We start from the raw sequence: 15,010 nt of genomic DNA, 5'->3' as shown, positions 1-15,010 counted from the left end.
ATGATCCCCCAGTTTAATTTTTAATTTAAAAAGAAATGTAAAAAAAAGGAAATGAGTCCAAAAGAAAACGATTAAATGGAGAAAGAAAAAATAGCCATATATATAAGTTGGGATAGTGGAGTCAAACCAGAATGTTTCAAACCAAAATATTCCATCTAACTCTAACTAAAAGAGGCATGCCCCATGCAAAACATAATTTAATAAAGGTTATAGACTTATAGGGTCAATCGATCCCACCCTCCACTTGTATAACTTTTGCTTGGTTGGCCATTTCGAAATATAGTTTTAATCAACTACATGTATTATATCGAGTTTGAATTTGAATGAGGATAACATACAACAACAATTCTATCACCAACCAATTGATTATTTATCTGAATCCATTTCAATTTATGCATGTAGATTTTTAAATAAATTAGTTAGACTAATATCACAATCTTGAAGATTCAAGAATAGTTTCTTACAAAATGGATCAGAGAATCATTAAACTATGGTTGGGAGACAAAGATACATAAACTGATTAAAGAAATAAGAGGAGGTTAACAAAAAAAAAAAAAAGAAATAAGAGGAGTCTATGTAGAATCAATCAAATACCCACTTCTCGTAAAACCCACTCATCGTTATATTTTAAACTATATATGGTGATAAAACAAACAATTTTCAAAAGACCAAAAAGATCAAACAAATAACAATTCCACTTTTATTGATTCTTGGCAGTCTAGTTGAGTTTATTTGTACTGTCATTAGCCAATCCATTTTTATTATTTAGCTGAAAATGTTGTGTAATACCTTCCCCACCTAGATGATGAGATAATCATAGACTCAAAACCTCAATTTTTTTTCACCAAAAGACAAAAAAAAAAAATAATAATAATCAAAAATAGAGTAAAAGAGAAAAAGAGAGAAGTGACATCTTTATTTTTCTTTTTGGTCATAATAATTTCCAAACAAAAATGCACTTGTTTTATCCAAAGAGTATGATCATTGAGTCCAGTTGGGTAATGAGAGACACCAGCTGGGTCTTTTTCTTCACACAAGCATCTTGAGAATAGAAGAAACAGAGAAAGAGAGAGAAAGCTTGAACATTTTTTTTTTTTTTTTTTTTTGACTCTGAAACCATGAAAGAAGAAGATAAAGCTTTGTCCTTTTCTCTTTTCCATTTCTTTACTGAACAATGTCTTTCTCCCATTGCAACCACTGGGTTTGGTTCATCTTGTCGTCTTGCGTCTTAAGTAAGAGAACCCAACAAACAAACAAAAAGAAATCTTTCCGCATCGGACTGTCACAGCTTCTTCTTCTTCTTCTTCTTCTTCTTGGGGTGGTTTCAAGAACTCAACGTTTACATCATGAGATTGTTGTTCTGTTGATAGAGTTTTACAGTTTTGGGTTCGGAGAGATCTGAATTCACTCCAACCCCACTAGCTGAATCTGAGATTAGTGTTCTTCCTAGAAGTCGACCATGTCTATAACTTGTGAACTCTCGAATCTTACTTCAAAGAAGGCAAAGGAGTCGAGCAGTGGCCAGAATTGGCTTAAAAAGCCTCTCTTGTTCCTGATTCTGTGTGGCTCTATGGTAGTTATCGTTCTGGTTATGTTCTCACGGTTAGGTAGGACTCAGAAGGAAGAGAGATGTTCTTGTAATGGAGAAGCTAAAGTGGCGTATAGACATCAAAACGTCACCAGGAGTGAGATTCATGATTTGGTCTCTTTGTTCTCTGATTCAGATCAGGTAATATTCTCTGAAATTGACTTTGTTTGAGCTTCTGATTTGCCTTAAAGTGATATACTTTACCATTCTCTGCATCTGTTTTCTCAGGTATTATCCTTTGAATGTCGTAAGGAATCAAGCCCTGGAATTTGGGCAAATTATGGTATTACATGTTCCCTAAATATGCTTTCGGAGAAACAAGACACTGGAGGGATTCCCTGGAATCTTAATCCATCAGGCTTACAACATTCTATTTCATCAACATCTCGTATGTGTAATGATGATCTTGAGCAGGTAAGATAAATAACATTGGATTCTAGCATGTGTGGAAAATTGCCTTCAAATTTGGTATCTATCTAGCTCTCACAGAACTTTGTTTTTTGAATGTTTTGGTTATTGGTAGAGTTTACAGCAACCCGAAAAACCCGTTGAAGAAGAAAAAGACTCTGAAGAAGGGCTTGATGAGGAGGGTTTATCATATTATTTAAGAAATGCATGGTGGTGTCTCATCCTTGGTGTGTTAGTGTGCCATAAGATATCTTATGTATTTCATTCTAAAGCACCAACTGAGAGTAAAGAAAAAGTACATCTGCAAGAGCCTTTAGCTCAAAAGAAGCAGCAACAACGTGCTCAGACCTCTTCTAGAGGGGCTGGAAGATGGAGGAAGAACATCCTTCTCCTCGGTATCTTAGGAGGAGTTTCCTTCTCCGTGTGGTGGTTTTGGGACACCAATGAGGATATCATAATGAAAAGAAGGGAGACTTTAGCAAACATGTGTGATGAAAGAGCCCGCGTGTTACAAGATCAGTTCAATGTTAGCCTGAACCATGTGCATGCCTTGTCTATTCTTGTATCTACATTTCACCATGGGAAATCCCCATCTGCCATTGATCAGGTGATGTGTTTTTCCTTACTGTTAAATACATTTCGTATCTCAAGGTTGTGTTTAAACTATTCTTTGTCTCATGTTTAAATCATCAATGTCTGGTACATTTACAGAAAACATTTGAAGAATATACGGAGAGAACAAACTTTGAGAGGCCTCTTACAAGTGGTGTAGCGTATGCTTTGAAAGTCCCACACTCGGAAAGAGAGAAATTTGAAAAGGAGCATGGATGGTCAATAAAGAAAATGGAAACTGAGGACCAGACAGTTGTCCAAGATTGTGTCCCTGAAAATTTTGACCCAGCACCTACTCAAGACGAATATGCGCCAGTTATATTTGCTCAAGAAACTGTTTCCCACATTGTATCGGTCGACATGATGTCTGGAGAAGTCAGTAACGTTTAAAAGTTTCCTTTCCTATTGCCAAACTAATGTGTGCTACAAGAGAATTCAAAAGTCTAACTGTCTTGCAGGAAGACCGTGAAAACATCTTGCGGGCAAAGGCATCAGGAAAAGGAGTATTAACTTCTCCATTTAAGCTTCTTAAGTCAAATCATCTTGGCGTCGTGTTGACCTTTGCTGTGTACGACACGAGCCTAGTGCCCGATGCTACAGAAGAACAACGTATTGAAGCAACTATTGGGTACTGCTTTTACTTTAAAAATAAATGGTTTTTGCTGATATAAAATGATTCTAGGACACAAGAAACTGAACCTATGTAGCAAAGACTGATCTCTGTACTAGAAAATATTAATAAGGTACACCTAAAACAGGTACCTTGGTGCATCATACGATATGCCATCGTTGGTGGAGAAACTTCTACACCAACTTGCCAGCAAACAGACGATTGCTGTGGATGTTTATGACACAACTAACGCCTCAGGTCTAATTAAGATGTATGGCTCAGAAATTGGAGATACAAGTGAACAGCACATAAGTAGCCTTGATTTTGGTGATCCATCAAGGAATCATGAGATGCACTGCAGGTTAACTCTTAATTCTAGTGATATTTTTGTAAGATATGTTCACTTCTCTCTTTCCTGAAGTATGAAAATGGCATTGTTCATTTATAGGTTTAAGCATAAACTTCCCATTCCTTGGACAGCGATAACACCGTCGATCTTAGTTCTGGTTATTACTTTTCTTGTTGGTTATATATTCAATGAAGCCCTCAATCGAATTGCGACAGTTGAAGAGGACTGTCAGAAGATGAGGGAACTCAAAGCTCGTGCTGAGGCTGCTGACGTTGCAAAGTCACAGGTAACTTATGTGAATCAAATAGTCTCAATAGCTTGAAACCTTTTCTTTTTGTTAACAAGAGTTGTTTCGTCACTGAATTGCTTCATGTTTGCAGTTCCTAGCAACTGTTTCTCATGAGATACGGACTCCGATGAATGGAGTTTTAGGTACTTTTTCAACTGATCCTTTGTCATTGCACGTTCTCTGGAAATTCAGCTGAAAATTTCAAACATGTTGTTACAGGAATGTTGAAAATGCTGATGGACACGGATCTTGATGCGAAGCAGATGGACTATGCGCAAACTGCTCACGGAAGTGGGAAGGATCTTACATCACTCATAAATGAGGTTCTTGATCAGGCAAAGATTGAATCAGGAAGGCTCGAGCTTGAGAATGTGCCTTTTGATATGCGTTTTATTCTGGATAATGTTTCATCTCTCCTCTCTGGCAAGGCAAATGAAAAAGGAATTGAGGTATACTATAATTAAGTGCATGTCCTTCCAGCTTCTTAATATTTTCAAATAGCAAACAAATGAAATCTTGGTTCCTTGTTACAGTTGGCCGTTTATGTTTCTAGTCAAGTTCCTGATGTCGTAGTTGGTGATCCAAGTCGGTTTCGGCAGATAATTACAAACCTGGTTGGAAACTCAATCAAGGTGATTAATTGCTTCCCATCTTACAAAACAACATACTTCTTTACAACTATAGTACTCACTTGTTCTTTCTGTATTAATAGTTCACACAGGAAAGGGGACACATATTTATCTCAGTGCATCTTGCAGATGAGGTGAGGGAGCCTCTTAGTATCGAAGATGCAGTGCTCAGACAGAGACTAGCGCTAGGATGCAGTGAGTCCGGTGAGACAGTTAGCGGGTTTCCTGCTGTAAATGCATGTGGAAGCTGGAAGAACTTCAAGACATTTTACAGCACTGAGAATCATAATTCTGATAAAATCAAGTTGCTAGTTACAGTTGAGGACACAGGAGTGGGCATACCTGTGGATGCACAAGGCCGAATATTCACTCCTTTTATGCAAGCCGACAGTTCCACATCGCGGACTTATGGTGGGACTGGCATAGGTTTAAGCATAAGCAAGCGTTTGGTTGAACTCATGCAAGGAGAGATGGGGTTTGTGAGTGAGCCCGGGATAGGCAGTACTTTTTCATTTACTGGAGTTTTCGGTAAAGCAGAAACAAATTCGTCTGTTACTAAGTTGGAACGATTCGATCTAGCTATTCAAGAGTTTACAGGATTGAGAGCATTAGTTATTGATAACAGAAACATTCGAGCTGAGGTGACCAGTTACCATCTTTGGAGATTGGGAATATCTGCAGACATTGTTTCGAGTCTTAGATTGGCATGCACCTGTGTCAGGTACTTTACATGTACTAATGTCTGTTTTTCTTTACTTTTCCAACTGCACGCTGTATTTGTAGAGATTATAGTTGGTTCACTAAAAGCGTTCAATTTTTTCTGGACTCTTTGCAGCAAATTAGACAATTTGGCTATGGTTCTAATTGACAAAGACGCCTGGAACAAGAAAGACTTTGCAGCACTCGACAAGTTGTTTACCTTTAGCAAAGTAACCTTAACAAGAATCCCAAAGATTTTACTTTTGGCGACCTCTGCAACTCTTACTGAGCGAAGTGAGATGAAGTCTTCAGGTCTCATCGATGAGGTAGTAATAAAACCCCTTCGGATGAGTGTCTTGATATGTTGCTTGCAAGAAACACTTGTCAATGGCAAGAAGAGGCAACCAAACAGAAAACGAAGAAATCTTGGACACTTGCTCAGAGAAAAGCAGATTCTGGTTGTGGACGATAATCTGGTGAACAGACGAGTTGCCGAAGGTGCACTTAAGAAATATGGAGCTATTGTTACATGTGTTGAGAGTGGCAAGGCTGCATTGGAAATGCTTAAGCCGCCTCATAACTTCGAGGCTTGCTTCATGGATCTCCAGATGCCTGAAATGGATGGGTAGCTAACTATTTTTCGATCTGGTCCCTTCATCTTGTTGATATTTTGAATGTGGTCCCTAGTAATTTTATGATTTTTTTGTGCAGATTTGAAGCAACGAGGAGAGTCCGTGATCTGGAGTATGAAATCAACAAGAAAATAGCTTCTGGAGAAGTTTCTGCTGAATTGTTCTGTAAATTTAGTAGTTGGCACGTCCCGATATTAGCAATGACAGCTGATGTTATACAGGCTACTCACGAAGAATGCATGAAATGTGGCATGGATGGTTATGTATCAAAACCGTTTGAAGAGGAAGTGCTCTACACAGCGGTTGCAAGATTCTTTGAACCGTGTTAAAAGGGAAGACTGAAAAGTCATTCCCTTGTAGGAGTATATATATATATTGACCCGAGAGCTTTTTGACGTCGGGTAGTATATCTTGAACATGCATGACACTGCAATTCAACCTGAGGTCAAGGCAAGAACCAGTCCATTAATGATTGTCCTTCACAGGTCTCCTATTAGACCTCGTCTGGTTGAGTATGCGAAGAAACTGCGAAAGCCGCAGTCACTCTCTTTGTATAGACAGTTTGTCATCTTTGATCTCCACGTGTGTGTATAGCAGATTTCTAGTGTATAGCTCCATTATATTCGTTCTTATATTAAAACTCAAACTCCCTCTTAACTGTAAAACAGCTGGTATGGTGTGTACAAATAGTAATGGGCTTTGATTACATGATAGGAAATGTATAAATGACTGTGTTCTGAAAAGCTTCCAGAAGCAGAACAAAATCTTCCTCAAAACGAGTTAAATGCAGATCTGGCACATGATTGCATCTGAAGCAAACCAAGATTCCCTACTCATAGATCTTGAAAGTACTGATTCTTTCTAACTATAGTATAAAGGGGTCAAATTGCACTCATTGTTTTTAGCTCTCAAACTTATCAACTAGATCAGATCTGAATCTCTCTGTACCACTCATTGCCTTCTTGGGAAAGATGTCAACGTTCTTGATAAGGATACTTCTTCCTTTGCTAGTCATAGCAATGACATTTCCGCAATTTTCAGGTAAAACTATCACTGCAATGTTCACACTAGTGTATGTCCTTTTTACGCTTTAACAAGAGATGTATGTGAGTGTATGTATAAACAGAGGCAGAGTCGGAACAATGGTGCATAGCGGATGAACAAACGCCAGACGATGAGTTGCAGGCAGCCCTATCGTGGGCATGCGGTAGCGGTGGAGCTGACTGCAGCAAAATGCAGCAGGAGAACCAGCCATGCTTTTTGCCCAACACAATCAGGGATCATGCCTCCTTTGCCTTTAATAGTTATTACCAAACTTATAAGCACAAAGGTGGTTCTTGTTACTTCAAAGGTGCTGCCATGATCACTGAGCTTGACCCCAGTAAGCTCTCTCCTTATCTATATCACTTTAATCTTAGCAGATAGTGAATAATCAGCTTCTGATCTGGATATAATTGTCACAGGTCATGGTTCTTGCCACTATGAGTATAACCCCTGATTCAAATGATACAACAAGATGAGAAGCTATAATTTTGCATTTATACATTTTCCCTATGTAATGTGTTTCCCTTGGAAACTGTTCTCTCATTACTCTTACCTTTGATAAAATTTCTTCAATACAACATGCTTTCTATTGTGCATTGATTTTTTTCCAAAGTATCAAATATACATACATCAACCTGGTCACTATTCCTCAATCTAATTACTTCACAATATGTAGTCGCAGCAGTAGGCTGATTCCATTTTTGTTTAGAATACGTGGTCCTCACGCGGTGATACCATATAACAACATTGGAATCAGAAACATTGGATCCAGTTGTATACATCATTGGAGATCCATCAATCTTGTCGTACAAGCTCTCTTCTACTTAAGGTAATAAATGATTACATTGTATACTAGCTAATCTGGTGCCGCCTGAAGAACTAACTATACAGTCTATTAATAATTTTTCCTGCCTTGGCCTTTTTTAATGGTCAAAAGAGCTGAACTATGCGGATTTACTACTTAGATTTACTACCAGAATTTGAACATCTATAGTAGCTCCTGATACAGGCCATTAAGAGAATCAGACTGAAGCAAGTGGGAGTTCCAAAATAAGAATAGATACAAGGGTGAAACTAAAAGGCGACCTTGGATAAGGGCTGCCTTTCACTGTTTTCTGTCCATATTTACGCCATCAGTATCCATCATTCACAACAATAACCAATGACTGAGTGTGAACCAGTGCACCGTACTTCGGTTTACATATTCCACCTTCCTTCTTCGTATAACAAACTAAACAGAAGGAACATCGATGCAAATGGCTTGTTCTCGATGCATTTAGAATCTGCTTGTGTGTATCCTCCTTTTTGCTACTTGATTGTGAAGTACCAGTTGTCAATTCAATTGCCAATAATAAAGCAACTGAAACTTGAAGTTTTGTGTTATGAACCTCTTTATTGCTTGAGAATTAGGAAGAATATGAATGCTTAGCTCCCTCTTAACCCTAATTCTCTCTTAGAGATTAAGGTTAATGATGATGTGAGGATCCTTTTATAGACCCATTACAACCGACCTAACTTATAAAACAAATAAGTAAAGATTCCAAAACCTTAACCAAATTATGAAAGGAACATAATAATCTAATAATAAGAATATTCTCCTGCCTTAGACACTTCTCTAACCGTAATCATGTATCATTTTGTTTGACAATGTGTAAATTCATTTCCTTTAACCAGTTTCTGCTCATATTTACGCCAATTGTACCCGTCTTGCATTACTTTCTCACCGATAAAAGGGCAGTTCCCTTCTGAACCAGACTGCAAAGACAAGCCAGTACTTTCAAGAGTTGTCAATGTTTTTTTCTGATATCTACATCAGGCACCCTTTTGAGGCTCCTTGCAGTGGTACGGTTTTAGAGTCTCTTCTTGAAGTTGCTGGCTTTTACAAGCCAAGCCTAGCTCATTGATGATCTTCTTTGACTCGCAGTTTTTAGTTCCAGTTCCAGTGGTCGCTCCAGCCTATACGTTATCAGTGACAGCATCACCTGTCTTAGTCCCGCTTGCAGAAGCAGTCATAAGTAGGAAGTCTGCTTATTGCAACCATATCAACCAATTAACTTTATCAGCGGAAAAATGAGTCCAAGTGATCTTAAAGCCAGCAAGAATTGTATTCACTCCACGTCCATTTTGCTCCCAATGCCTAGAGCAGCCAAGACAAACAAGAAAATGTTACTTTAATTCTAACAACACCTGAAAAGGAAAAACAATAAGAGGAACAATGTAAACCAAACAAGTAGAAACAAGGTTCAAGTACAAGCTCTTCTGCAGAGTGACGGAGAGGACCTCTTAGAGCATCTCTAATGGTACTCTATTTTTGACTCTATTCTCTATTATAGAGTAATTTTTGTTCCAATGGTACTCTATTTTCACCTCTATAATAGAGATTGCTATTGGAGATGCAAAAAAGATTGCTTTAAATCGTAATGTAATAGATTGCTTTAAATCGTAATGTAAAGCAACCAGTGAGAAATGCAAAAAAGGTTCTTGCTTTGGAGAGCCTTCACCTTTTACCTCTAACTAAGATAAAATTTCATAGTTGACACAACAAAAGCCTTCAAAGAAAAATGAGTGCGAACTTTGTGTGACTGCTCCACCAACAAGCTAAAAGACTCGGTGATCCTAAGTGTAGTATACAGATTCAATCTTGAATCCACAATTATCAACTTTGAACTTTGCTTACTACATACCAGTTCTCACACATTCTTGTTTAGGCGAGTGTTGTAGTACCTCTCATGAAAGGTTCTAACTTTGTTCTTAGACTTCACTGATGCAAGTTAAAAAAAAAAAAACTATTTCCTCAAACAATGGAGTGAGAAATTACTGGAGTTCTTCTCTCCCTCAAACTCACGAGGAGAAACAAAAAAAAAAAAAATTGATTGACCCAAATTACCAAAACCTAAAATCACACACTTGCCAAATTCCCTTGACAACCGAAGTATAGAATGTTTTTTTTTACCACAAAAGTATTTAGTAGACGAGAGGGAACTGAAGTACTCGCGCTAAGCATCGATATGATTCATCAAACCGAGCAAACTTCGAAACGAAGATGATCGCAATGAACCACGAAGTGGTGGGCTAGTGGTTCTAGCTTTGGTGAAAGAGTCACTCTGTTGGTCTAGGCCAGAGATCGATTCTCTCCAATCGCAGAATTGCTCAGCTTTATCCATTTGGCCACATGGGTATGGGTCTATTGCTTACGGTCTATTTACATACATAGAGCCTGAGGATACCTTCTTACCTGTGGGATATCTTCTCCCTAGAGAGATTAGTCTCGGACCCCTCTATAGATCTAGGGATTTACTCTCTGAATTAACAAAAAAAAAAATGATCTCAATGTCGGGATTCGAACACATACCCTCTCAAGTCTGATGAGAAGTGATTAATTAGGTGCTACACGGCATACTGAGGCATTATTAATATTGATATTACATATAATTTTTTTCATTAACACAAAAGTTATATAATATATAGAAATTTTTTATCATTTAAATTTGAGTTGTAGAGGAAACCCCTAATTTTATCTTAGTTTTTGAACTTGAAAGTCTATAATTTTCAGAAAAAAAAAATCTCAATTTAGTAATTTGTATTAATTAAATTAAATTAAATGAGATTAAAATATTCCTTCTGAAATTATCTCTTAATTTTGTAACAAGGTTTGCAGCTTTTTTCTTTTCTGGTAAAAAGGTTGCAGCTATTTTTTATTTGTTTTTCAATAGCAAACTCATGTAACTTCTAATGTAGATAAATTTTTTAGAAACATATTATTACTGGATTACAGTAGCAAATTGTTACAAATTATTACTCCCTCTGTTTCTATCTAACTTAAGTTTTAGATTTTTTTTATATAATAAGCATTTTATGTTTTATGTATTTTTTATTAGTCATTGATGATGAATTGTAAAATTTAAGAAGAAAAATCAAATATTTATTAATTTAAATTAAATAAATTGTTAGTCATAAAATTGATGAATTTCGAATTAAATTTAATATTTTTTTAATATTTGTTATTTTGTTGATCCGTATGCATGTGGTCTTTATTCATTGTTGTAAATTAATTAATAATGCACCATCAAAAGGCTCTGAATCTTAATACAGACGCAATTAAACAATTACTGCCTAAAAATCATGTGTTTGGAGGACACTTCGTTGTATATCAAACAGGTGATCTGTTTTTTTCAGGTTGACTTGGACTAAGCTTGCTTTTCATTTATGGGTCACCAAACCCTATCGAGAACAAATTCTTGCATAGAGACGAGAGAGAGAGAGAGAGAGAGAAGAGGTATATATGTTAGAATGCATACTAGACGGCAAGATTGACAAACGCCGAAACGCGTCTCTGAGTCGAATCACCTCATTTTTGTCTTTTGGTTATTTTGTCAAAACCCTTTATTTTTATATTTTACTTTTGGATTGTTGTCAAGAGATCGTTATTTTAGGTGAAGAACTCTCTTCCTTTTGTTTGAAAATTTTCTTTACAAATATTCAGAAAAAACGTATATATATATATATATACATATATATTCCAAATTCGTATAGAATAAGTTGAAGAGTCAAACTCTTCACCAAACCCCTCATTTGTATTATTGTATTGTGAATATAATATTTTTGTTTTGCGGATTAGTAATGGTAATTTAGCTAGTTTTCCACTTGGTTTTGTGAAAGATTAGCGGGTTACAAATCACTTTACTCAAAACGTTTATCAAAATATCACATTTTCAAGTTTTGTTTTCAAGAATATCACTATAATTAGTTTTATGTGCCAAAAATACCATCAAAAACATTGGTTTCCCTACCACAAATAGAAAAATCAATTCTCAAAGAAAACTTAATTTTCAAGGGTTTATAATTGTTTTTTTTTGGGGTATGAGATAGGATTTAGAAATTAGTTTTGTAGTTTAAATTTTTCTTTTTAGTTTTGTGGTATTATCGGAAAAAAAAGTTTTAGAATATTTCTGAAAAAGAAAACTAATAATAATATTTTATTTATGAGAATTACCCAAAAATTGATGGGTGGGGTTTGGTAATTGGTTATTGGCTTAGATTAAAAAAATGTTTAGAAGTTACTTGAGGAACGTTATTTAAATAAATTTTATTGAAACAAAGCCTTTAATATATATAAAAAAGAAGAAGTAAAAGTTATATATATAGCTTAACGAAGGTCATCTTCTAGAAGGAAGTTTTTTGGGGTGGGTCTCAATGGTGGGATCATAATTTTCATGGCCACGATGTTTTGGCGTCATTTTGACGGCGTCCTTTCATTCACTCCGACTTTAGTCCTCCATACGAAAGTGCTTTCCATCTTCCTTGGGAGCTCAATCTTCTTCTCTTCTTTTATCATTTAGTGTAAACTAGAATCGTGCCTGCCCTACACCGCGCGAATATTTTTTGTATTATTTTATTTTAATTATTTTAACAATAAATTTTTGTATAGTATTAACCTTTACCATATATTTTAATATCTTTTCATTGTAGTTTTTCCACGGCGTTTATACTTTTACCCTTCGTTATTTTTTTATTGCCAGAATTAATTCCAATTGTGAAGTCGTGTGGTTTATCGTATTTTTTACTGGATTCATAGTGCGTCTCCGGAAAAATACAAAGCAACATTGTCATTTTGGTTGATTACTTTGTTATCTCCAATGAACATCCAATATTCCAATCTTTCCTACGGTCTACGTTAAGGTAAAATATTTTGGAGTAGAAAATGAAAAGTGATATGGAGAGAAAGAAACAACAAACTTCACCATAGTTCTCACAATTAATCACAAGCAGAGATCGAATATTGGATGTTCTCACAACTTTTCGGTTTGCTGAGTAATTAAACGATAATCATTTCTTCACCTATTTTATTTTTCTACGATTTGGGCTATTTATTTGGTTTACTATGAGTACAATTAGATTCCTGTATAATTGTATTTTGCTATTAGCCTGTTGGGTTTGTGCCATTTTTTAAAATGCAATAAAAGAGAGATGAATATTATTGGATATCAAAGTTGAGTTGTATTAATTTTTATAATTTGATTGACTACCTATTTTAATTGAGGTGTCAGTTCCAAGGCCAAGATTCTCCAAAATATTGAGATGTCAACAATTGAGAGAAGTGCATCTTACTTTTCTTGTATCGATGTTTTTTTTTCTCTCCCTCGATTTTCGTCACTTGTCACAAAAGTCTTTTGAAAAATATATCATAATTAACTAAAAGGAATAAAAAACTTGTCGTCATAGGTTTAGATTTTTTTGGGGGCTAAGATAGTAAGATTGGTCGTGTTTGTCCTTGATTTCTGATTCACGTTCGCGCAAATCTGAAGCCCCCGGGACAAAAGGATTTGCTATGAATGAGACCGACTACATTAACAGGGCCATGATAATCTTCGGATAACAACATATATGGTATCCTTCCAAATATTCTTCAACGTTCAAATCAAACTATAGCCACATGATTAACTAAAACATATTATTGAAGTGCTCGAAGATATGAGACAGTATTTGCGTGCAAATACAACTGAAGACATCCAAGTTAAAGTCGATAGGGTGAGAAAATCAATTGGAGATGTTGAAAAGGATCCAATAGCTAGAAAAACGGTTCTTAGACTCGAACCTCCTCCGATTATTCATCATGATGTTAATACGGAAAAAGGTTTGGTCTTTAGCTTTGACTTGGGTAAATCAGCAGGTTCAAAAATTGCTGCTATTTCCAAGAATTCTCTGTTAGTGGGACAATGTCTCTCGTCTAGCTCCCATATGAATTGGTCTATCGCGGATGTGAGGGTTAAACGATCTGAAGGTTCTACTCCGGAGAATCCAGGACAGTTCCTAGCTTTGTCCCAACCTTTTCAGGAAGGTGCAACGGTTCATAGGACTGGATCTTTTGAAACTGGTCCTTCCGGCACTATTCCAAAAAAGGTCAAAGCTAGACGTAGACCTCAGAAGTCTGCTAGGAAGCCAAAACCGAAACTACCAAATATCCTGGAGAATGATCAGGTTCTCAGTTTGGGGCTACAAAAAGGTGTCATAGATAAGAGGAAAGCAGTAGAAGAGGGCTCAAGCACTGCAAAACTCATCAAGCTTAACCCTAGAAAGGCGATCCCAGGTGAGGGATTGCCCCATGATCAATGAGTATTTTGAGCTGGAATTGTCAGGGCTTGGGACGGTCTCAAGACCTGGCTTTTTCTCGTCTCAAGGAGTTGAGTAAAACCTTCTTCGCTGAGATGTTGTTCTTGATGGAGACAATGCACAATAGAGATATATTAGTAGACTTACAAGAAGTTTTATGTTATGATCGTGTTTTTACTATCCAACCGGTAAGGAAGGGTGGAGGCTTAGCTATTTTTTGGAAGAATAGTTTAAAGGTGGATTTCCATTATGCGGATAAGAACTTGATAGATATACAAGTTCAGTTTGGAGCTGCTACCTTTTTTGTCTCATGCATCTATGGTGATCCGGATTTTAAGAAAAGACAATTGGTGTGGGAACGGATCAGTAGATTTGGTGGTGCTAGAAAAGAAGATTGGATTATGCTAGGTGATTTCAATGATATCTGCAATAATAGTGAGAAGATAAGAGGGCCAAGAAGATGTGAATCTATTTTCAGACCATTCAATGACATGTTGAGAGATTGTGGAATGGATGAGCTGTCTAGTAATGGAAATAGATTCACTTAGGCAGGGAGAAGATATGACTTGTGGATCCAGAGTAGACTGGATAGAGCATTCGGAAATCAAGCGTGGTTTAATTCTTATCCTGCCTCAAATCAACATTTCTTGGAGATGAGAGGATCCGATCATAGACCTGTTCTGGTTAAGTTAATCGAATCCCAAGACTCCTATGTGGGCAATTTCAGATTTGATAGTAGGTTTTTGAATAAACCTAGAGTGGAAGAGACCATTGCTCAAGCTTGGGGTCCTATTGCTGCTGATTTGAGCGTCCCCTTAGCTTCAAGAGTATGAGGGTGCATAAGGGCTCTAAGTTCATGGAAGAGAATCAATGCGGTAAACTCTAAAGATAAAATTAGGAAGATTGAGATAGATCTGGACTTACAACAATCGATGCTCTCTCCTAGCTTTTATCGAGTGGTTTCCCTGAAAAAAGAATTGGCTCAGGCTTACAAAGAAGAAGAAACCTTCTAGAAACAGAAATGTCAGAAAAAATGGAAG

At 36.6% G+C, this 15,010-nt stretch overlaps 3 protein-coding genes across 3 annotated transcripts; all 3 read left to right on the top strand.

Annotated features, from left to right (window-relative positions):
* The first annotated feature begins 903 nt into the window (after positions 1-903).
* Positions 904-6,559, top strand: LOC104724013 (histidine kinase 2). Its single transcript, XM_087473376.1, has 13 exons — positions 904-1,729; positions 1,817-2,002; positions 2,112-2,603; positions 2,708-2,983; positions 3,067-3,236; positions 3,367-3,579; positions 3,667-3,853; positions 3,948-3,999; positions 4,076-4,305; positions 4,390-4,488; positions 4,569-5,206; positions 5,321-5,809; positions 5,896-6,559. The coding sequence occupies exons 1-13, from the start codon at positions 1,460-1,462 to the stop codon at positions 6,143-6,145; spliced, it is 3,552 nt and encodes a 1,183-aa protein (XP_087329502.1). The 5' UTR covers positions 904-1,459; the 3' UTR covers positions 6,146-6,559.
* Positions 6,560-6,571: 12 nt separating this feature from the next.
* Positions 6,572-7,456, top strand: LOC104724011 (glucan endo-1,3-beta-glucosidase 1-like). Its single transcript, XM_087473378.1, has 3 exons — positions 6,572-6,857; positions 6,943-7,197; positions 7,280-7,456. The coding sequence occupies exons 1-3, from the start codon at positions 6,788-6,790 to the stop codon at positions 7,312-7,314; spliced, it is 360 nt and encodes a 119-aa protein (XP_087329504.1). The 5' UTR covers positions 6,572-6,787; the 3' UTR covers positions 7,315-7,456.
* A 5,875-nt stretch (positions 7,457-13,331) lies between these two features.
* LOC147934321 (uncharacterized) lies at positions 13,332-13,973 on the top strand. The gene has a single exon (XM_087472590.1). It carries the CDS (start codon positions 13,332-13,334, stop codon positions 13,971-13,973), a length of 642 nt encoding a protein of 213 aa, XP_087328716.1.
* Positions 13,974-15,010: the final 1,037 nt, after the last annotated feature.

This window comes from Camelina sativa, chromosome 11 (genome assembly GCF_030686135.1).
Source record: "Camelina sativa cultivar CO46 ecotype springtype chromosome 11, ASM3068613v1".
Taxonomy (NCBI): domain Eukaryota; kingdom Viridiplantae; phylum Streptophyta; class Magnoliopsida; order Brassicales; family Brassicaceae; genus Camelina; species Camelina sativa.
The sequence above is the reverse complement of the archived record's forward strand: the minus strand, read 5'-3'. Positions and strand labels throughout refer to the sequence as shown.

Excerpts from the sequence above, each read along its gene's own strand:
- LOC104724013 (XM_087473376.1), top strand. The coding sequence starts at position 1,460 with ATGTCTATAACTTGTGAACTCTCGAATCTTACTTCAAAGAAGGCAAAG. Across the intron at positions 2,003-2,111 it reads GTAATGATGATCTTGAGCAG|AGTTTACAGCAACCCGAAAA; the intron begins GTAAGATAAATA and ends GGTTATTGGTAG. Across the intron at positions 4,306-4,389 it reads CAAATGAAAAAGGAATTGAG|TTGGCCGTTTATGTTTCTAG; the intron begins GTATACTATAAT and ends TCCTTGTTACAG.
- LOC104724011 (XM_087473378.1), top strand. The coding sequence starts at position 6,788 with ATGTCAACGTTCTTGATAAGGATACTTCTTCCTTTGCTAGTCATAGCA. Across the intron at positions 6,858-6,942 it reads GACATTTCCGCAATTTTCAG|AGGCAGAGTCGGAACAATGG; the intron begins GTAAAACTATCA and ends ATGTATAAACAG. Across the intron at positions 7,198-7,279 it reads GATCACTGAGCTTGACCCCA|GTCATGGTTCTTGCCACTAT; the intron begins GTAAGCTCTCTC and ends TAATTGTCACAG.
- LOC147934321 (XM_087472590.1), top strand. The coding sequence starts at position 13,332 with ATGAGACAGTATTTGCGTGCAAATACAACTGAAGACATCCAAGTTAAA.